This window comes from Hemitrygon akajei, chromosome 9 (genome assembly GCF_048418815.1).
Source record: "Hemitrygon akajei chromosome 9, sHemAka1.3, whole genome shotgun sequence".
In the NCBI taxonomy this organism is placed as follows: domain Eukaryota; kingdom Metazoa; phylum Chordata; class Chondrichthyes; order Myliobatiformes; family Dasyatidae; genus Hemitrygon; species Hemitrygon akajei.
Genome location: NC_133132.1, coordinates 158,291,745 through 158,314,086, shown reverse-complemented (window position 1 = coordinate 158,314,086; position 22,342 = coordinate 158,291,745). Strand labels below are relative to the sequence as shown.

Sequence of the window (22,342 nt, the reverse complement as noted above, 5' to 3'; positions counted from 1 at the left end):
TCAACTGTTTGTTGCATTGAGACTTGGTTAATAAGGCACACGCCGGATGCTACTATCCGACCAGAAGGTTTTATGATTTTCAGCATAGATTGAACCATGAACTCTGGTAAGGAAAAAGGTGGTGGTGTGTGCTTTTTAGTCAATTCTCTTTGGTGTTTGGGGTTATGTCGACCTCTTGTTCCCCTGACTTAGAACACCTAACAATCAAATGTAGACCATTTTATTTGCCTCGGGAGTTCTCATCCATGATCCCGACCGTGGTTAATATACCACCAGTGGCTGATTATAAGCAAGCACTTGTGAAACTGCACAATGTCATCTACAGGCAAGAAACAGACCATTCCAACACATTTCAAATTATAGTCAGTGGCTTTAACCAGGCCTGTTTGAAGAAAACCCTGCCTGATTATCACCAGCACGTAAGCTGTTGCACCAGAGGTCCCAACACACTAGACCACTGATACAATACGATAAGGAACGCCTATTTTTCCTTTCCAAGACTGCAGTTTGGCAAGTCAGATCATTTGCCTGGAGTCCTATGACCTGCATACAGAGTCTAAAAATCTCTTGATCCAGATTAGGACTAAGAGCTGGTTGCGGAGAGTAGAGGAACGGTTGCAGTATTGCCTTGAGTCAGTGGACTGGGCTATGTTCAAGCACTCCTCTGAGGATCTGAATGACTACACCAGGGTCGTAACAGACTTTATTAAAACAGCTGTGGACGAGAATGCCCCCATGAAATTGTTCACGGTTTTCCCATCAGAAGCGTAGGACCATGAAATCCGGAATTTGCTGAGGGCCAGCTCAGAGGCATTCAAGTCTGAAGATCAAGAATGCTACAAGAGGTGCAGGTATGATCTTTGGAAACCCATCTCAAAGACAAAGTGGAGTTTCTGGACTAGACTAAAATCAACAAGGGATGCTCAACAGCTGTGGCAGGGCCTGAATGCCATAACTTCTTACAAAGTTAAATGTAGCAACATAGGGGACAGCAGAGCTTCGATTCCAGATGAGCTCAATGCCTCCTATGCTTGCTTTAATCACCAGAACAGGGAGGAAGCACTGTGCACCCCTATGTCTTCAGATGATCCTTTGGTCTCAGTACCTTAAGATGATACAGGGAGTTCAAGAGAGTGAATGCAAGGAAAGCATCCAGTCCTGATGGAGTACCTGGCTGAGTACTGAAGACCTGTGCTGACCAACTGGCTGGTGTGTTCATGAATATATTCAGTCTCTTCGCTCTGGTATCCACTTGCTTAAAGCAGGTTTCAATCGTACCAGTGCCCAAGAAGAACATAGTAACCTGCCTCAATGACTATCATCCAGTGGCACTTACATCCACAGTGATGAAGTGTTTTGAGGGGCTGGTTCCTCCAATTTGCCTACTGAAGCAACAAGTCCATGGCAGATGCCACCTCATTGGCTCTATACACAACCCTGCAACATCTGGACAGCAAAGGTGCATACCTCAGGATCCTCTTCATCAATTACAGCTCATCATTTAATACCATCATCCCCTCAAAACTAATCAATAAACTCCAAGTGCTGGGCCTCAATAACCCCTTGTGCAATTGGATCCTTGATGGTTTCCTCATATGCAGACTCCAGTCAGTTTGGATTGGCAAAACCATCTCTACAGTCTCCATCAGCACGGGAGCACCACAGGTATGTGTGATTAGCATCCTGCTCTGTTCACTTTACACCTATGACTGTATGGCTAAGTACAGCTCCAACATCATATACACTTTTACTGATGACACCACTACCACTGCAAAGTAGCACAGAGAGAACTCAAAATTGTCCTCATTTACCACCTTGTACTTGTGTTCATTTATTTTTAAATTTGAAAATATAACATTGCCCCTTTCTGTAACTTCTTTATTGACACGTGAAAAACCACCAACTGTGACAGGACCAAGTTGTGCAATCAGAATACAGATTTTAATAGAATATTCTTTGCTACAAATACCACAGTAAATTTTTTAACACCAACAAATAACATATTTTCCAATTAGTAATTCAACTTTAAAAACTGCACACTGCATACAATAAATCAAATTATGGTTATAATAGGCATCATCATTGCCTATTTCATATGATTTGAAGGGACACAGACATTTATCTACATTGTGAAAAGTTATTAAAAGAAAAAAATCACTACTGGAACGACCTCAAATGAACTGAAAAGTTTCTCATTCAAGGCAGCCAATATTAACTATAACAATTCAAACTTTTTAAATGCTCACTACTCCCCAATGTGATATTAATAATGTAAGTCAACCCAGCCAAAAGCACCACAGAATAAGACAATATCACTTTGCACACATCATTCAGTGGTACATAAATAAAGCTTTTCCAAAATGACAATTAAGTTGACTGGCAAAAATGGTAAAATACGTTAAATATAAAATATTTTAAATACATAAAATATATTCAATGCCAAAGAAACAGTCAATGAAAAATGTGAACTCTTCAGCCATTTTATGTTCCAATAACTAATGTCTTCAGATATTTCATTCCTTATGAAAACATAATTATGGCAAATACTTAAACATACTTAGAGGATACTCAATAGGCAATTCTGAAATATATACATTTTACAAAAAGTTCTTGAAATAGTATTTCTTCACAAGCAACATAGGCGGACACCTGAATTTGTAAATTTTGACATTTTCAAGCAACTGGTTTAAAATCTAAGAATGTTTGAAAGTTACACACAGTAGCCACTTTATTAGTTATAACTGCTCGTTAATTCAAATATATAATCAGTCAATCATGGGGCAGCAACTCAATGCATAAAACCATGCAGACACGATCAAGAGGTTCAGTTGTCCTTCAGTCCAAACATCAGAATGGGGAAGAAATGTGATCCAAATGCCTTGGACCACAAAATGATTGTTGTTGCTAGATGGAGTGGTTTGAGTACCTCATAAATTGCTGACCTTGGATTTCATGCACAACAGTATCTAGCAAGGATTCCTACACTGCAGTTCATGGACTCATCAGTGGGCGCCCATAGCATAAAAAAGGTTGGGAACCCCTGGGTTTAGAGTTTACAAAGAATAGTGTGAAAAACAAAAAAAAATCCAGCAAGTGGCAGTTCTGTGGGTGAAAACACCTTGCTAATGAGTATTATCACCCCATTATTATCCCAACTCTGCCCACCAAAGGTCCTTCATTGCAATTTTCCCTTGTAGAACTTTTATTTCTACCAGGGAATAGTCAGAATTTGGAGGATTACTATGCCTAAGTATATTATTTTGAATTTAGGATATTAACCAGTATAGTTTACCCATTTGCTGAATTAAACTGATGAGGCAATTAATTTACATGGCATCTATTAGCTTGGCAGCAGCTGACAAATTATCTGTAATTATGATACTATTATAATACATGTAATGTTTTCATTCTGAAGCTCTTGAAGGTGTAAAAGTGATATGTTGTTTGTCACTTCGAATTTCAAAATAGAGCAAAAATTTAATACATATCTTACAGTAACGATAAACAACTGTTTCATGTTTAAACAAACTCCTGGTTGTGAGTGGTACTGTAAATCAAGATAGTTTTCTGAGAACCAGCGTGTCCTTGGTTTACAACTTGTGTGTTGCACATTTAAATGATCTATTGTTCATCGAGTAGTTCCCCAAATCCACAGCCATTCTGGTATGTACTGGGCAAATAAAAACTGCAAAGAAGAAGAAAAAAAAAAATCACAAAAATAATTTTGTACAAGTTATGTTTTGTTTCATAGAATGGATTCCTTGCAATTGATGATACCCTGTATCCCCAAAGCAAAATACCAACAGCTAAATAAATTTAGGGCATTTCTTTTATTCTTTCATATGATGTGAATGGCTTTGATAATTCACCCAGTTATTATTCATTCCTCACTGCCCCAGAACTGAGAGAACAATTAAGAGGTAAGCATGCTGGAAGTCTAGAATGACTTTGGGGAAGACCAGTGAATCACATAGATAATACGTACCACCAGATTCAAGGATAACTTCTATACTGTGGTTATCAGACTTTTGAATAGACCTTTCATGTGCAAAAGATTCAGCAATCTGACAACTTTTCCCAATTGACTTCCTCACAGCCCTTGCACTTTGTTTACCTGCATTGCACTTAAGTGGCTAAACTACATTTTGTATTTTGCATTCCGTTTTCCTTTTATTACCCTGTACTTATGCATGGCATGATCTGCCTGGATAGGATGCAAACACAAGTTTTTTTAAAGTGCATCTCAGTACACATGTCAATAGTAAATCATTGTTCTATTTTGGTCAACAAGGGTGTAGGCTTAGAACTTGCCATCCAGGTAGCCAAGCTGAGTACATGGCTACCACATTTATACTACAAGTGTTTTGATAGAGGAGAGTGTTAAAGGCAGTGGATAAACTGCCAATCAAGCAAACTCTTCTCTTGCATGGATTACCTGCGCTCATCCAGAGAAGCAGAATGTATGCCATCAGACTTCTAAGATCTGCTTTGTTGATGAAATGCTTTAAAGGGGTCACAAAGTGCACCGAGCTTCTGATCTGCTGTTGCAGTGTTAATATCTTTGAAAATAGAATTGAATGGTGAATTCATCAGAAAATTTTTCATTTCTGACTTTGTGTTACAGCAGCTTTAAGAATATTGAATGCCCAAAGGAACTTCTGCAGTGATAAAGTGGGGTGAGATGACTGATCTCCAACAACTAAAGCAATCTTCCTTTTTGTGAAGTATGACCTCTAATAGTACAGCATTTTCACCTTCATGTACATTAACTTATTTTATCATGGTGCTTTGACATTGCCTTTGATTAGATGTTCTCTTGGGGGCTTTAGTCTATCATTACTTCTCAAATCTCCCTGCTAACCCAACGTTTTCTCCTGCAGCAACTCACATCAAACCAGTCACTCATTAACAATTCTCTATTCAGTTATTCCCTCCAACAGGACCACAACCACAAAGGGTCTGGAGGTTTGCATGCCTCAATGATCCAAAGACCTACATTAGCTGGAGTCAGGGCTTTATGCTATGGCTCTTGGTGGGATCACCTATGCCAAACAGATCAAAGGCCAGATGAAAAGTGGTCCACCAGTCCCCCAGATTTAGGGGTTCAGCTCAGGGCTAACAACCTTGACTGCTAAAACAAAATTGTTACAGAAACAGCAATGAAGAGTCCTGATTCTCCACCCCGGACTTGCATGACTGACAGTAGAGAAAACTAAGAGTAAGTGACTGACATGATGAAGGAAGTCCTGAACACTGCCAGAGATGAAGGACATTCATTGCTGCCCTAAATGCCAGTGGTGTGCTGGACAGTAAGTATTCAAGTTGTTCAATAATTATCTTTTTCTCTGTATTACAATCTTAGTTCATTACCCACCTTATATCATTAAGCCTATCAGATATTTAAATCTTCTAACCCTATCCCCCTGATTACTTATTACATTGCTGAGACTTGAATCTATTTTGATAGCATCATTCATTTGTTTGTTTTATTTGTTCATTTAGAGATACAGCATGGTAACAGGACCTTCTTGTTCAGTAAGCCCACACTGCCCAATTATACCCATGTGACCAATTAACCTACTAACCATATGTTTTTTAGAATGTGGGAGGAAACCAGAGCACCAGGAGGAAACCCACATGATCACAGGGAGAATACACAAACTCCTCACAATCAGTGGCAAGAATTGACCTCAGGTTGCTAAAGTTGTAATAGCATTACACTAACTGCTGCACCACAGTGCCATAACAAAATTTGTTTTATTTATTCTGATCGTTAGGCATAATCCATGCTTGAAACAATCAACTTTCAACAGTTATGTTGCTTATTAGCAAAGCTTTCACATCTAATAAGCTGTACCTGCTCAGCTTGCACCTTCCTTTTGATTGGTTAAATTACTAATTTAAGGTTCAATAATTGAGGAAAGAATGTGGGGTCAGACATTCCAAGAGTAGCCTTCTCTTCAATACCTATCTAAAGTTCTTATATACAGCTTGATTTAACATTTCACCAAGAGACAATGCCATTGTTAATGCAACATTTCCCTAGTAATATCAAGGTAGGCTATATTCAATTGTTTTGCCGTGGGCCTGAGCCATATTTTTCTAGAGATGAAAGCACCGCTAATTTAAAAGCAATGGTTCTTTGACAGGCTATTTAGTTCCAGGGAACTTCAGCCTAAATGGATCATTTCTTTTAGAAATGCAGGCAATGGCCATCATCATTCTAGCTATTAATAATTCTGTGAAATTAAGAAAGAGACATTGCTATAACTGAGCCAAAGTAGCACATTCATTCCAGGAGCTTAAGAAAATAATGGACAAAGTTCCAGTTCAGAACAAATTAGTACTACATTTAATAGGTTCTCACTACTGGCAAAACCTCACCGGCTTTTCAAATGAGGAGTAAGGTGTCTACTGTGTATTTGAAGAAAGCATTGTGGAGCTTTCCAGCATCCTAGTCAAGATATGCACATCAATAAACCTTCATTAATATGCATTTTAATGAGTCTTTGGTTTCTTTATTTTGTAGCTACCTGTAAGGAGACAAATCTCAAAGTTATATAATGTATAGACACTTTAAAAATAAATGTACTTTGAACTTTGAGTCACTCTCCATTTTATTTGTTTGCAAGACCTTCCTAACAAATAACTACATAATTGACCTCTCATTGATTGGCTATTGATTGAACAGATTACATTCCAGATAAATATTTAAGATGTATTAACGTTATGAAAAGTGCCAAAGAAATTCAAGAACTTGTGTATTTCAATGCCATTTTCAAATCTCAAAAATTGCAACTTTCTACATTATAATTACCTGGATTGAATGCATCCAATATCCTGGTGTCCTGTTGGATATTCCGAGGGTTGAAACTGCATGACGTACATAAACGTTAGGTGACGGTGCTAGCCAGGAGAAGAAATGTAGACCCTCGTTATGCCGGTTTCCTTTAGTTGTTACAGAAAATGGCAATAAGCTCTGAACAAAGATTCCTTTGGGTGCATATTCATGGTGCAAAGCTCTGCTTAAATGGTCCAAATACATCTGGAAGTTAAAATAGATTATTGTCAACCTTTTAATCTCCTGCTACAGCTACATCTCCTTCTCTACTTTCCATTCACCTGTCTGCCATCAAATATTTCAATGAAAAGTAGTTAACTCTGCACATTTCATTCAGCAGTAAGTTCTTCTTCAACCCTTCTCAGCCTTAAACCAGAGCAAATTCTTTGCCATGCCATTGTATCAGGTTTCTGCTGTCTCTCTTGGATAAGTTAGTAGTTCAGGGCAATCAAACTGTATTCAAAATCCAGCTAATTTCCAATTTACTTTCACTTACATTATAAGAGATATGAATGGGTGATGCTAATCCTCAGAACAATCTAGATAAAGCAAAATATAAACACCTTGTACAACATCAAAACTAAATAATTGTATCTTTAGTCACATTATACTGATATGGGCGGAGCTAAAGATGGCACCAGCTCATCAGCGAAACAGTTAAATTCTTCCTATTCTAATGTCTCTATTTTCCTTTCCAGGGTGGCCGGAAACCTATCAGGATATTTGATCTACAGCAGCCCTCAAAAACTGCGGCTCTGTGCAGTGGTGTGTTACCGTTCCTGGAGCTCACTGATCAACCGTGTTTCAGTATGTCCAGGTGTAGGCTAAAATCAGGCGACCTCTGAGCCTTGCACGGCCCCGTGGATATAAATTCTCACCAGTGTCACGAACTGAAGCGTAAAGGGGATACACACATCAAGTGAAAGTGGCTGTCAGAGAGCTCAGCTCTTGGGATCGATCGCTCTCTCTTTCTCGAGATGGTGAGGGGTCTGCTGCCGATGCTCAAGTCTGGAAACTCAAAATAAAAGACAATGCTTCAGACCAGACTGACCATAACATCAAAGTAGTGACTGCTTGTCTCCCGTCTCGCTGTGAAATGAGCATTATCTGTCTCTCCATTGTTAGAGAGAGAGAGCCTGTGGGATGCCGAAATTTTGGAGCGAACGGTTAGTTTTTGATGTACTGTAGACCATGGTCTCTCCCTGGATTCTTTGCTATTGTTTGCATGCTGGGAACACTGATGCTTTACACCAGAATAAACATGTCAGCAGAGTTGATTAAATGTAATTAGAGTCTCATTGCGGAGTGTATCCTCAGAAAAGTCTCAATATTATTTCTTCAGCCTACCACGGACTTGAAAAGATATCACTGCTGGGTATTCATCTGGTCCTTTGATCTGTCTGCTTCAAGCCTCCAGCTCTCAGAAGTATACAGATGGCCAGGGATCACTGCATTCCAGCAGATGAGGACTTCTGTCCCAGCTATGATCTTCAAACACACTTTCTCAGATGACTAAAGGCAATGCTGGTCCGCTGAAGGGAAGCTGGGTTTTAGCATTCATTTAGCTTTTCTAAGAGTTGGATCATAAGATGCGGGAATTGATCCACATTTTCCATGGCCTCATTGTCAGAAATGATTCTACATCCTATGGACTCACTTTCAAGAACTCTACAAACTCATGTTCTCAGTATTATATTTTAATGCTTTTTTTTTGTATTTGCACAGATGGTCTTTTGCACATTATTGTTTATTGATTCTGTTGTATTTGTTTGCTCCACCTTGAATGGCTGCAAGAAAATAATCTCAGGATAGTATACAGTGACATATACATACTTTAATAATAAATTTATTTTGAACTTTGAAGTTAGTATTGTACAGTAGGAGCAAGTTGGTACGAAAGTTTTGTTTGTGGATGTTAAAAGGTGGCCCATTCTCTCATCTTTCAAGGAAATATTTTGCTCAGCCTCATCACAACTCCTGACCAACAAGAAACATCCAACAGAAATGTGGGAAGCTGCAACAACATGTAGCGATTAGCATTACAGTTTACAGTGTCACCAATCACAATGAGGGTTCAATTCCCATGGCTCTCTGTAAGAAGTCTGCATGCTCCCCCCCCCCCCCCCCCCCATGACCACATGGGTTTGCTCGGGTGCTCCGGTTTCCAAAGACAGACAAGTTAGGGTTAGTAAGTTGTGGGCATGCCGTCTTGGCACAAGAAGCAAAGCAACATTTGCAGATGCGCCCAGCACATCCTCAGACTGTCGTTGATGCAAATGGCACATTTCTTTGTATATTTAATAATAAGAAGAAATTAAAAAATAAATTTAGCAATAATATAAACTAATAATATATACAATAATTAACCAATGTGCATAACGTGCAATAGTAATGCACAAAATAATAAAACAGAGACTGATGTACTATGATGTGTGTTCTCCTGTCACACAAAGATGAACTGTTGTATATGCTTATTGCATTTGGTAGGAAAGATTTTCTGTAACCATCCTTGTGACAGGGGAGCTGAATGAGCCTGATTGAAAGGGTGGTCTGTTCCTTTATTCAGTAGGTCGTGGAGGGGGTGTGCCAGATTTTCCATGATGGATAACAGTTTGTTTAGTGACCTCTCCAACACTAACTCAAGAGTCTGGGTTGGAGCCAAGGACGGATCCAGCCTTTCTGATGAGTTTACTTGGTCTTTCTGCACCACCAGCATCGAGCTACTCCCCCAATATAAAGCAGCAAAGAAGGCTGCACTCACTACAACAGACTTGTAAAAGATCTCCAGCATTCAGGAGCAGGTGATTCCTCCCTCACCACTCCACAAACTTGTCCACCAGTTCTCCCGACTTTGACTAGTGACCATCTCTGATACACTAACCACTACAGGGTCATCGGAAAACTTCTGCAAGTGACGAGACTCAGATTTGTACTGAAAGTCTGAGGTGTCCAGTGTGAACAGAAACGGAGACAGGACAGTCCCCTCGTGGCGCTCCAGTGTCACTCACCACAATCTCAGACAGAGAACTACCCAGCCGTACAAACTGGGGCCTATCTGTCAGGTAGTCAGTAATCCAGGAGATAGTGGATTTGGCTACACCCATCCTCTGCAGCTTCCCACTCAGAAGAATTGGTTGGATTGTATTGAAGGCACTAGAGAGATCAAAAAATATGATTCTCACGATGCCACCAGCATCATCCAGGTAGGAGTGAGCTCTCCGCAACAAGTAGATGATGGCATCATCCACTCCCACATGAGGTGGATAGGCAAACTCAAAGACAGTCCAATGAAGACCTCACCTGTGGTCCAAGGTAAGTCAGGACCAGCATGCACATGTGACAAATAAAGCTAATGTTTTTTTTTCTTTAAAAAAAAAACTAGCATGCATAGTGCTTTGGCTTTGTCACTCAAGGGGAAATATGGAGCAACCCCCTCAAATTTGGCTGCCTGCAGGAATTTTCTGCAACTTACCGCAGCGGCTTCTCTGAGGGCAAAACAAAAGGTGCTACCGTTGTACTTAAGCGTATGTCTGATGATTGCAAAATCCTGTTATACGTTAAGAACTCAAAGGACTGCAGGTCTACACCATCGGCAACTTGCTCGCTGGCGGAGATAATGAAGGAGATGTGCAATGTGCTGCTGCCTGAGTCGACGGAGGCTTACAGTTAAATGGCGAGTGCCTGTCATTGTTGCTTTTCTTGCAATCGCAAAGACCCCTTTGGACAAACAAGTTTGATTCGCTGATTTATTGGATGCAAGCAGAGGCGGATGGAGAGGGCAGGGTCCTCGCTTGCAGCCACCCGGATTGAGGGGATAAAGCCGTTGTACTTCACTGGGCGTGGTGTGGCACAGTGCCCAGACCAGAATCGGAGCTGCCTTCCCAGGGTGTTGCTCGGCAGAAGACAAGCACTGTTGTAGCTGACTGCAGATTTCTTAGCAGCACTCAATGGACCCGGACCTCAGCCTGTGACATCACTTGCTTTTCAGCTGCTGAAAGTGAGGCCTTCAAGCCATCGCACTCTGCCGAGGGCTGCGTCGTGGGTGGGGGAGGTGGGCCTCGGGACCCTTATTACACAATTGTGATCTTGTGTGTGACTGTCGGTAATGTGTATTTGCATCTTGACCCCGGAGTAATGCTGTTTCGTTTAGCTATATTCATACACTAATAGGGCTGCACTTGGAGTATTGTCTATGGTTTTACGTCCCATATCTCAGAAAGGATGTGCTGTCATTGGAGAGAGTCCGGAGGAGGTTCACGAGGATGATTCCAGGAATGATGAAAGGGTTAACATACAAGAAGCATTTGGCAGCTTCTCACTGTACTCACCGGAATTTTGAAGAATGCGGGGTTGGGGGGGGGGGGGGGGGGGGTGAATCTCAGTGAAACCTACCGAATGTTAAAAGTACTAGATAGGATAGATATTGAGAGGATGTTTCCTATGGTTGGGGTATCCAGAGCTAGAGGGCACAGCCTCAAAATTAGAACAGAGGTAAGGAGGAAAACTTTTAGCCAGAGAGTAGCAAATCTGGGGAATGTTCTGCCCCAGACTGTGGTGGAGGCCAAGTCCATGGGTATATTTAAGGCAGAAGTTATTCGATTCCTGATCAGTCAGGATATCAAGGGATATGGCGAGAAGGTGGGGTGTATGGGGTTCAGTGAGATCCGAGATTGGCCAAGATGGAATGGTGGAGCAGACTTGGTGGGCTAAATGGCCTAATTCTGCTCCTTGGTATTATAGTCTTATGAGTATTCATATATGGTTAAATGACCATTAAACTGAATTGAGTTTAATTAGTGATAGCAAGTAAACTGTGACCCTAACCAAAGCTTCCACATGAGACCCAATCTTGGTGCAGGTTATAGTCAGCCAAGCTGCATCATTGCTCCATGACATTTTTCAATCTCTCTAGCAGCACTGATGCATCTTACCTCCAACAACCTTCCCAGCTAATGGAGCTTATTTACAGGACTAATAGGTAATGTTCAACTCAGGTTACCTCTGTTCCAAGATCATTAAAAGATGGTGCCAGATGTTTTTGAAGACCTAGATTACTAGTTCCAGTTCATCTGCAAAACAGCTTATTCTTCTTTTCATAGGATCCCAATGACTTTGAAAAGAAAAACCTATCAGAGTCCATGATCTACAGCTACAGCTCAAACTATGGTTCTCCAGTAGGCTCTCAGACTCGTCGTGCAGCATGGCATTTTGCTATCTCCAGGTGCGGCCTAGAAGACATATGCCTTTGGGTTGTGGCCCTGTTAACAACCTGGTTCCTCGTCAATGTCACCAATGAAACATGGAGACAGCAGGCGGCCCATGTACGTTCTCTCTCTCTTTTTGATGGTGAGTAGGAGCCTGTCGATCCTCTTAAGTCGGTGGACGCAGATAAGCGATGCAGGAGATTGTAACATTGATACAGCGAGCTGCTGGCCTCTCACTCTCGTTATTGCAGGAGTGATCTTTCTGTCCATCACTAGCGAGAGAGAGAGCCTGTCTGAGATACCGAAGTGTTTGGATGGACTGTAGTTTTGATGAACTGTAGGTCAAGGTATCTTGTGGGCTTTGCTATTGCTCGCATGCTTGGGGGAGGGCAGGTTTGTGCTTCTTCTGGTGCAAATGGGGGGTGGGCTATGGGGTTCTGATGTTTCTGTCATTCATACTTTGTTTTTTTTTCCTGTTTCTTGGATGTCTGCAAAGAGTAAGAATTTCAGGTTGTATACTGTATACATTCTCTGATACTAAATTCAACTATTCAGACCATTACAACCTCAGTAACAGACTGCAGTCAGTGAAAGAAATTTGCACCTGCTCTTCAGACTGAACTGTAACATTGTTGTAGGGCTTATTATAATTGCAGAAGTCATGAGACATTACCTTAGTACTTGAGTATGCAGCCATCTGTGGTGTTGGCTTACAACAATACCCTGAAGAGATATTAACAATCACTCCTTTCTTCCTTTGTACCATTCCTGGTAGCACAATGTGAATCATCATGTTGGCTGCAGCAATATTCACATTTATGAGATCCCAGAGTTTGTCCTCAGAAACATTTAAGAAAAACTCTGGATAATCAGTGGGCACATCCACACTATTCACCAGAATACCGATTTCCTTATTCTTCAGAGCTTCTTGAATTGGTGGGTAAATTCCCCGCCCTTTAGTAAAATCAGCTTCTAAGACATAAGTTTCAACATTAAACCTTTCTGTAATTGCTGTGGCCATGGCTTCCAGCTTGTTTCGATTAAAGCCAATGAGAATCAGGTCAACTCCTTGCCTAGCCAATTCCTCAGCATAGGCTTTACCAATCCCATCTGCTGCACCTAAGCAAAAGAAGAGATAAATCAGCTACTGTCAAATATTAGTAGTTACCATTGTAGAGTGATTGAAACACTGTAAAACCCATAGCTTGAGGCTTCACTTAGTAAAAGAACAGACAGGATTCTGACGATTATTAGTCAATATTTTTCAAAAATACATTCTAATCTGTACTTTTTCCTGTAGAGGGCATACAAAGTTACCTGTCACATAACATTACACAGAAGTAATTTTGAATGTATTAACTTCAAATTAAATAAAACAAAGTTGATTAAAAACTCTTGCAAGTTAAAAGATCAGGTATAGATAAAAATTCTACTGCATAACAAACTTTTACCAAGTATCCGTAATCATAGGAAATGGGAGTGTTAATGGAACTCTCTGAATGCATATTTATTCTTTGATAACAGTGGTCGACATAATAAACAATGCTCTTCGAAATACAACTTTTTTTATTGCTCAAATGTGACTTTTTAAATACTAGTACACCACTGGTTGAGTTGCAACAGCCAATATTTTTCAAGAAAGCATGCATATTGTTGAGTAGAAAATGTAAAGGGCTGGAGAGGAAGAAAGAGTGGATCACAGGAGAAAAGGATGGAGGAGGGGCACCGGTGAGAAGTAATAAGCAGGTGAGAAAAGAGGCCAGTGTGAGAAATAGAAGAGGGGAGGGGAGGGAAAACTAATTTGTATCTGCATTGTGCCGAGTTCATTCTGCTCGGGCAGTCCACCAATTGTTCTGCATCTGTCTCAGTTTAGTTTGGAGGCTGCTGCAAGCAGCTCTGTATTCTGCCTTGGCCACTTGGTTGTCCGGTCTAGACATCACTACTTCAATCCACAATGCTATAAAATGAGTCAAGGATTTTAAGGCCATAGGACACAAAAGCAGAATTAGGTTATTCAGCCTATTAAGTCTGTTCTGCCATTCCATCATGGCTGACTTCATTATCCCTCTCAACCCCCTTCTCCTCGTAACCATTAACCACAAACGTTTTAATTGGGGTGACTTAGTGTTGATGACCTTTCCATAAACACAAGAAAGTCTGCAGATGCTGGATATCCAAAGCAACATACACTAAATCCTGGTGGAACTCAGCAGGTTGAGCGACATCTATGGAAATGAATAGATATTCAACATTTCACACCAAGACCCTACAGGTCTGAAAGAAAGGGAGGAAACGGCTAGCTGGAAAGTGATAGGTAAAGCCAGATGGGTGGGAAAGGTCAAGGGCTGGAGAAGAAGAAATCTGATAGGAGAGGAGAGTGGAGAATAGGAGAAAGGGAATGAGAAGGGGGGGGGGGGGGGGAAGGGACTTCTCCATAGAGCTGTTTCACATTACTGACAATGTTCGTTGAGAGACTCTGATGGTGAAACCTCAGCAAACTGCTGCAGTTACGATGAAATTGAAGTGATTGGATATTTAATGTCCACACACAAAATGCCAGAGGAACTCAGCAGGCCAGGCAGCATCTATAGAAAAAAAGTACAGCCGACGTTTCAGACTGAAACCCTTCGGCAGGCCTGGAGAAAAAAATGCTAAGGAGTAAATTCTAAAAGTGGGGGGGAGAGGACAGAGAAACACAAGGTGATAGGTGAAAGCTGAAGGGGGAGGGATGAAGTTGATCGTGAAAGAGGCAGAAGGCCTTGGAAGAAAGAAAAGTGGGGAGAAGCACTAGAGGGAGGTGATAAGTGGACAAGAAGATAAAGTGAAAGAGGGAAAAGGGGATGAGGAATGGTGAAGGGGGGGGGCAGGGGCATTACCAGAAGTTCGAGAAATCGACGTTCATGCCATCAAGTTGGATGCTACCCAAACAGAATACAAGTTGTTGTTCCTCCAACCTGAGTGTGGCCTCATCACAACAGTGGAAGAGGCCATGGATGGACATATCAGAATGGGAAATGGGGGTGGAATTAAAATGGGTGGCTTTTTCTGTGGGAGAGTAGGTGCTCAGCAAAGTGGTCTCCCAATCTACATTGTGTCTCACCAATATACAGGACGCCACACTGGGAGCACCAGATGCAGTATATGAGCCCCCACAGACGTGTTGCCTCACCTGGAAGACTGTTCCGGGCCCTGAACGGTAGTGAGGGAGGAGGTGTAGCACTCGTTCTGCTTGCAAGGATAAGCACCAGGAGGGAGGGGGTGAATGGGCAAGAGAGTTGCATCAGGAACGATCCCTGCAGAAAGTGGGGGGGGGGGGGGGGTAGAGAAAGATGCGCTAGGTGGTGGGGTCCTGTTGGAGCTGGTGGAAGTTTCAGAGAATTATGTGCTGGACACGGAGGCTCCATCCCCCCAACTCGTTCCACGGCTCTTTTCACCAATCAACTTCCCAGCTCTTTACTTCAACCTTCCCCCTTCAAGTCTCAACTATCACCTTGTGTTTCTGTCCTCTCCCCTCCCCTTTAAAATCTACTCCTCAGCTTTTTTTTCCCTCCAGTCCTGCTGAAAGGTCTCGGCCTGAAACGGTGACTGTACTTTTTTCTATAGTAGCTGCCCAGGTGTGTGTGTGTGTGTGTGTGTGTGTGTGTGTGTGTGGTGTGTGTGTGTGTGTGTGTGTGTGTGTGTGTGTGTTGTGTGTGTGTGTGTGTGTGTGTGTGTGTGTGTGTGTGTGTGTGTGTGTGTGTGTGGTTGTGTGTTGTGTGTGTGTGTGTGTGTGTGTGTGTGGTGTGTGTGTGTGTGTGTGTGTGGTGTGTGTGTGTGGTGTGTGGGAGTGTGTGTGTGTGTGTGTGTGTGTGTGTGTGTGTGTTCGTGTGTGTGTGGTGTGTGTGTGTGTGTTCTATAGTAGCTGCCCAGCCCGCTGACTTTGTGTGTTGTGTGTGTGTGTGTCTTTGCTTCGATTTCTAGCCATCTGCAGACTTTCCCTTGTTTGTGATCAGATATTCAACCTGCTGCACTGGGTGCTGATACAGTGGGCAGCCTTGTCCTGGTTGTAGACTCATGGGCTTTGCATTTGTGGTCACTGTGCAAATCCAGCCATGGTACAGTCACAGAAAAGTGCAGCACAGAAACAGGCCCCTTCGCCCATCTAGACAGTGCCAACCCGTTTAAACTGCCTAAACGAAGCACATTGCACATAGCATGAACAGACTTTAATTATATCTGGTCAACTTCATTCACTTAGAGACAGAGAAAAACTATCCTACCAGTTACCATGGCCCACTTGCCATAGTGTTTGAGCAGGTATCTCCTGCCCACCAATCTCGGGATGAAATGGAGTCTGACCATGTTGTAGAGATCACAGACAAAGCGGATACCTTTCTTTGTCACGTACCATGCTCCCAGAACAGCTAATGCATCAGCGTAGACATTACACGTCCTGGCAACCTGCCCAGTACAGTAGTTGAAAACTGTCCACCGCTGCCATACTATGGAGGAGGGAGAGTTTCTGTTCTAAACAGACAAAGCAACACTATGGCCATTCCATCACAGCACAAGTCTTGTAATTTCACATCAATGCAACATGTCCAAATATTCTAGGGCTTGGCAATAGGAAACTTTCAGAATGGGAATACAATTTACAGAGAAACACACAATTCAAAAAATGTCAATTTGAGATCGAATTGCCAATTAATCCTCACAAAATCTGTGTTCCTTTTAAAAGCTGTAAACAAACAAAGGTAGTTATTAAAGTGTATTTAAAAATCACAAAAAGGGTCAGTTTTTTTTTAAAAAAAAGGACTGCATTTTGGCTGAGCCTGAGCAGCTTTGTTTTCCGGATTCTGCAAAAGTGCCGCTATTGCACGCCTTTACAGAAATACAATACACATGAATTCAACTCACAGGCCAGATGAACAGAAAAACAAACAAAATATTGCCGGCTGCTTACGAAATTTACCTCAGCTGCCTCTAAAGGTCCCTACTGAAGGATGAGGAGGAGCTTGCAGAAATTAGCTGTTCAGTGCAATGCCTTAAAAAACTGTTCTTCGATTTGTTTAATTTATTTGACCCAATAGGCAGTTGAAAAGTTACGGAAATTTTTATTACAGTTCCATTTAAAATATAAATGGTTCTCTCAAATAATTGGGCTGAAAAACCGTCCAAATGTCATTTACACAGATTTTAATAAGGTGTCGAATATTGTGTTCTATTCTGGAAAAATACTAACCTTTATTTACAGTACTGTGCAAAAGTCTTAGGATATATAGCCAAGGTGCCTAAGACCTTTCCACAGTTGTACTGCTGCCACACAAAAAAAAAAATTCATGCCATGATGATGATGTGAAGTGACCATACAGTAAACCTGATGCTGATATGGGTCTCTATTGTGGACTGAGAGTCTAAATGGGGCAGGGAGAAGGAAATCATGGTTGGGAAAAAGAGAAGAGAGATGGGGAGGGCAGTGGGAAACACCAGAGAGATATTCTGTAATGATCAATAAATCAGTTGTTTGGAATTAAATGACTTTCCCTGGCGTCTCAGGGTTGGGCGTGTCTGCACTTCTGCCACCTCCTCACCCTTGGCACTCCTCTGCCACCTGCCCCACACCCACGGCACTCCACCCTCACCATTCCCAACATTCTTTGCTCCTGGCAGATTTACAAACTTGCTCTCTGCTCACGCTGACAAATACAGTACAATGCAAATATCTGAGTCACCCTAGCTCGCTCTCTCTCTCTCTCTCTCCTCTCTCTCTCTCTCTCTCTCTCTCTCTCTCTCTCTCTCTCTCTCTCTCTCTCTCTCTCTCTCTCTCTCTCTCTCTCTCTCCTCTCTCTCTCTCTCTCCTCTCTCTCTCTCCCTTTTGCACAATACTATATGTCCTGCTTCATTTTCAGAAATATCATGCTTGAAACAAATAACAATTGTTATTTGATAGAATTATCTGATATCCTCAATCCACCAACTCCCAATAGAGACAAGCACATGATTAAAAAATCTTAAACTCTGAATTATAAGATGAGTGATTGAAAGTAGTGCAACTAGTACAATTACAAAACAAAAACACTGGAAGAACTCAGCAGGTCTAGGAGCATATGTACTTGCAAAGGGATAGGCAATATTTCAGATTGCAAGTAGGCATCAGGGTTAAGAGTGCAGAGCACATCGAAGTGAGAGGGGAAAGGTGAGGCAGAGGCTTGTGGGTATTAGATGGAACCAAATGAAAGGTAGGAGATGATGTGCAGACGGAGCCAGGTGGGTGAGGGATGGGGGATAATGCTGAAAGGGTGGCTAGTAGGTTCAAAGATCCAAAGTAAATTTATTGTCAAAGTATCTATGCAATATACAAACCTGAGATTCGATCTCCCACAGACAGCCACAAAACAAAGAAAGAAAACCATGGAACTCATTCAAAGAAAAACATCAAAACCCCCAATGAAAAAGAAAAACAAATAGAAAAAAAAGCAAAAAAACACAGAACATAAACCAACAAACCACAAATCGGCATAACAGTCCAGGGCATATTCAGTTCAATAAAACATTCAGTTCAAAGGTTATAGGTGGAATTAGAAAAGAATAGCTTAGGCAGATGGAGGGGGAAGGGACAAAAACAGAGATAGTGGATGATGAGAAAGGTGGAACTAAATGATGAGAGAGACGTTGGCCAAGTGGACCTACTGAATGGAAGAGAGAGGATAGGAAATGTAAAGCAAGCAAGAAGAAACTCATAAAAACACAAAATGCTGGCAGAACTCAGCAGGCCAGACAGCATCTATGGGAGGAGGTAGTGACAACGTTTTGGGCCGAAACCCTTCATCACTGAGTTTTCTGAGCCTGCTGAGTTCTGCCAGCATTTTGTGTTTTTATTTATTTCCAGCATCTGCAGATTCACTCATGTTGCCCCAAGAAGAAACTCAAATGGATAGGAATGTGGGCAATGGGCTGATGACCCTCATGAGAGAGGGATGGTAAAGGTAGGCAAAAGAAGAAAGACCATGATGAGCTGGTCTCCTGAAATTATAAAATTTAAGTGGTCATAACATTGGGCTGTAGGTACTCAAGATTGAAATGTGAGATGCTGCTTTTTTCCATTTGGCATTTGGCTGCACTTTGGCAGTGGAGAAGACTGAGGACAGACAGTGTGGGTCTGTGTGGGTTCTTCTTTCCAAATACGATTGAGCTACTGTTGGAGCCTGTGATCGACAGATGATAGTATGTTTTCAGGCCAATTTCAGCAATCTGGCACTTTAAGCAATACACACAGAATGTTGCAGGAACTCAGCAGGCCAGGCAGCATCTACTGAAAAGAGTACAGTCCATGTTTCGTTGGTCTCCAGCCAGAAAAGTCAACCTTATACTCTTTTCCATAGACGCTGCCTGGCCTGCTGAATTCCTCCAGCATTCTGTGTGTGCTGTTTGGATTTCCAGCATCTGCAGGTTTTCTCTTTGTTCTGAATCTGGCACTTTGCTGTCTCAGGGGAGTTTGGTGGGGTTTCGAGTGAGGTGTGCGGCCTAGAGGCCAAGAAGCCTGGAGACAGGGTGAAAGCCCATGATTGACTCCAGTTCTCACCGATCTTGCTGACTATAGTGTTGAGAAAGATTGAAATCGACAAGGACAAGAGTGGAAGGCCAGCAGGTGTTCAGCGCTGCCTGTCCGCGAGTGACTGGTCTCTCTTTCTCTTTTGCTTATTGGTGTTGGAGGATGGTGCCGGAGTCTTGGGTCTTTAATTGATGCAGTTTGTCATCTGAACTCTATAGTTCATATTGCGATGTGTTCTGGTTTCAGGTTTCTCCTCTTTTTGTTATTCTGTACGATTTTGCTTGGGATGGACTGGCTGTGCAACCTGCAGTCAGCAAGCAGTATGACACTGGACTGAACAAAACTAGGCTGAGACTGAACATTCCTGGACTATTTCATTGACTTCGTGGTTTGTTAAGCCCAAGATCTTAAGGCACAAACTAACGGAGATGGGAGTAGACTCTCACATGGTGGATTGGATAGTGGACTACTTGACAGATAGACCTCAGTATGTGCGGTTGGGAGACTGTAGGTCTGACACGGTGGTCAGCAGCACAGGAGCGCCGCAGGGGGACCGTGCTCTCTCCGGTCCTGTTCACCCTGTACACATCAGACTTCCAATACAACTCGGAGTCCTGCCATGTGCAGAAGTTCGCTGATGACACGGCCATAGTGGGGGTGTGTCAGGAATGGACAGGAGGAAGAGTATAGGAAACTGATACAGGACTTTGTGATACGGTGCAACTCAACTACCTGCGTCTCAATATCACCAAGACCAAGGAGATGGTGGTGGACTTTAGGAGATCTAGGCCTCATATGGAGCCAGTGATCATTAATGGAGAATGTGTGGAGCAGGTTAAGACCTACAAGTTGATGCACCATCAATAACTCACGCCGAGACTTAGGAAGTGAGATTATCGGCTTTTATTGACTGAAGGACAACACTACATCCTGGGGAAAATGAGGGAGAGCAGCAGGCCACAGTCGCCTTTATACAGGGGTCTGTGGGAGGAGCCACAGGGGTAGTCAGCAGGGTCTTGGGAGGAGCCACAGGAGCAGTCAGACAGGTATATCTAGTTCACCACACAAGTATCTGGGAGTACAGTTAGACGAGAAGCTAGACTGGACTGCCAACACAGATGCCTTGTGCAGGAAGGCACAGAGTCGACTGTACTTCCTTAGAAGGTTGGCGTCATTCAATGTCTGTAGTGAGATGCTGAAGATGTTCTATAGGTCAGTTGTGGAGAGCGCCCTCTTCTTTGTGGTGGCGTGTTGGGGAGGCAGCATTAAGAAGAGGGACGCCTCACGTCTTAATAACCTGGTAAGGAAGGCGGGCTCTGTCGTGGGCAAAGTACTGGAGAGTATAACATCGGTAGCAGAGCGAAGGGCGCTGAGTAGGCTACGGTCAATTATGGAAAACCCTGAACATCCTCTACATAGCACCATCCAGAGACAGAGAAGCAGTTTCAGCGACAGGTTGCTATCGATGCAATGCTCCTCAGACAGGATGAAGAGATCAATACTCCCCCAATGCCATTAGGCTTTACAATTCAACCGCCAGGAGTAAGATATGTTAAAGTGCCGGGGTTAGGACTCAATGTATTTAAGTAAGCTGCTTAAGAACTTTTTAAAAGCTATTATTAATGCTTTTTGAGAGAGTGATTTAGATGCATATCATATTTTTACTGAGTTAAGTATTGTATGTAATTAGTTTTGCTATAACAAGTGTATGGGACATTGGAAAAAATGTTGAATTTCCCCATGGGGATGAATAAAGTATCTATCTATCTATATCTGTGATGTTCACTGATTTTTCTTTTGCTTTTTGCTTTGGGAGTCTGAGGTTTTTCCCTTAAATGGGCTTAATTGTTTTCTTTGTTTTGTAGCTGTCTGTGGGGAAGATGAACGTCAGGGTTGTTTGCTGCATGCATACTTTGATAATAACTGCACTTTGAATCTTTGATTGGGAGGAGAGCTGAACTGATACGAATCTGGGGCAACATCGCTGTTGTGTACATACCGGTAGCTCAGGTGCTCTGCAAAATGACTGCCCAGTCTACAGTTGCTCTTGCCAATGCAGAGAGATCACATTGTGTGCACTGGGTGCAGGGTTTGAGGAGGCATGTATAAATTTCTGCCTGCCCTGAAGGGCTATTTAAGCCCCTGGATAATTCCAAGGGGCAGCTGTGGAGGCTGTATATCTGTAGAGTTAAGGCAGAGACTGATAGATTTTCGATCAGTCAGGGCATGAAGGGATAAAGGGAGAAGGCAGGTGATGGGGGTGAAAGGAAAATGGATCAGCCTTGATGAAATGGCGGAGCAGACTCGATGGGTCAAATGGCTTAATTCTGCTCCTGTATCTTATGGTCTAATAGTCTAATAAAACATTAAGATGCAGCCTTAAGGCAATCTCCTCTGTGCTTCAGTCCTAGAGTGAGCAAGGATGCAGAGGTACAGGAGCCTAAAGTCCCACACCACCAGGTTCAGGAAGTTATTACTCTTTAACCATTAGGGTCCTGAACTGACGTGGACAATTTCACTTACCTCAATTCTGAACTGAGTCCACAACCTATGGACTCACTTTCAAGGACTCTATAACACACGTTCTCAGTGTTTTTTATTTCTTTGTGTCTGCACAGTTTGTTTTCTTTCGCACATTGATTATTGTCAGTCTTTGTGTGTAGTTGTTCATTTATTCTGGTGCGTTTCTTTTTTCTACTGTGAATGCCTGCAAGGAAACGAATCTCAGAACGCTATATGGTGACACATACATATTTTAATAATCAA

The 22,342-nt window shown here is 42.3% G+C and overlaps 1 protein-coding gene across 1 annotated transcript; it reads right to left on the bottom strand.

Annotated features, from left to right (window-relative positions):
* Positions 1-1,919: 1,919 nt before the first annotated feature.
* hsdl1 (hydroxysteroid dehydrogenase like 1) lies at positions 1,920-16,661 on the bottom strand. The gene is given in 5 exon segments (XM_073057382.1): positions 1,920-3,685; positions 6,818-7,045; positions 12,719-13,164; positions 16,305-16,491; positions 16,493-16,661. Coding segments are annotated over 5 exon segments (951 nt in total). The 5' UTR covers positions 16,526-16,661; the 3' UTR covers positions 1,920-3,628.
* Positions 16,662-22,342: the final 5,681 nt, after the last annotated feature.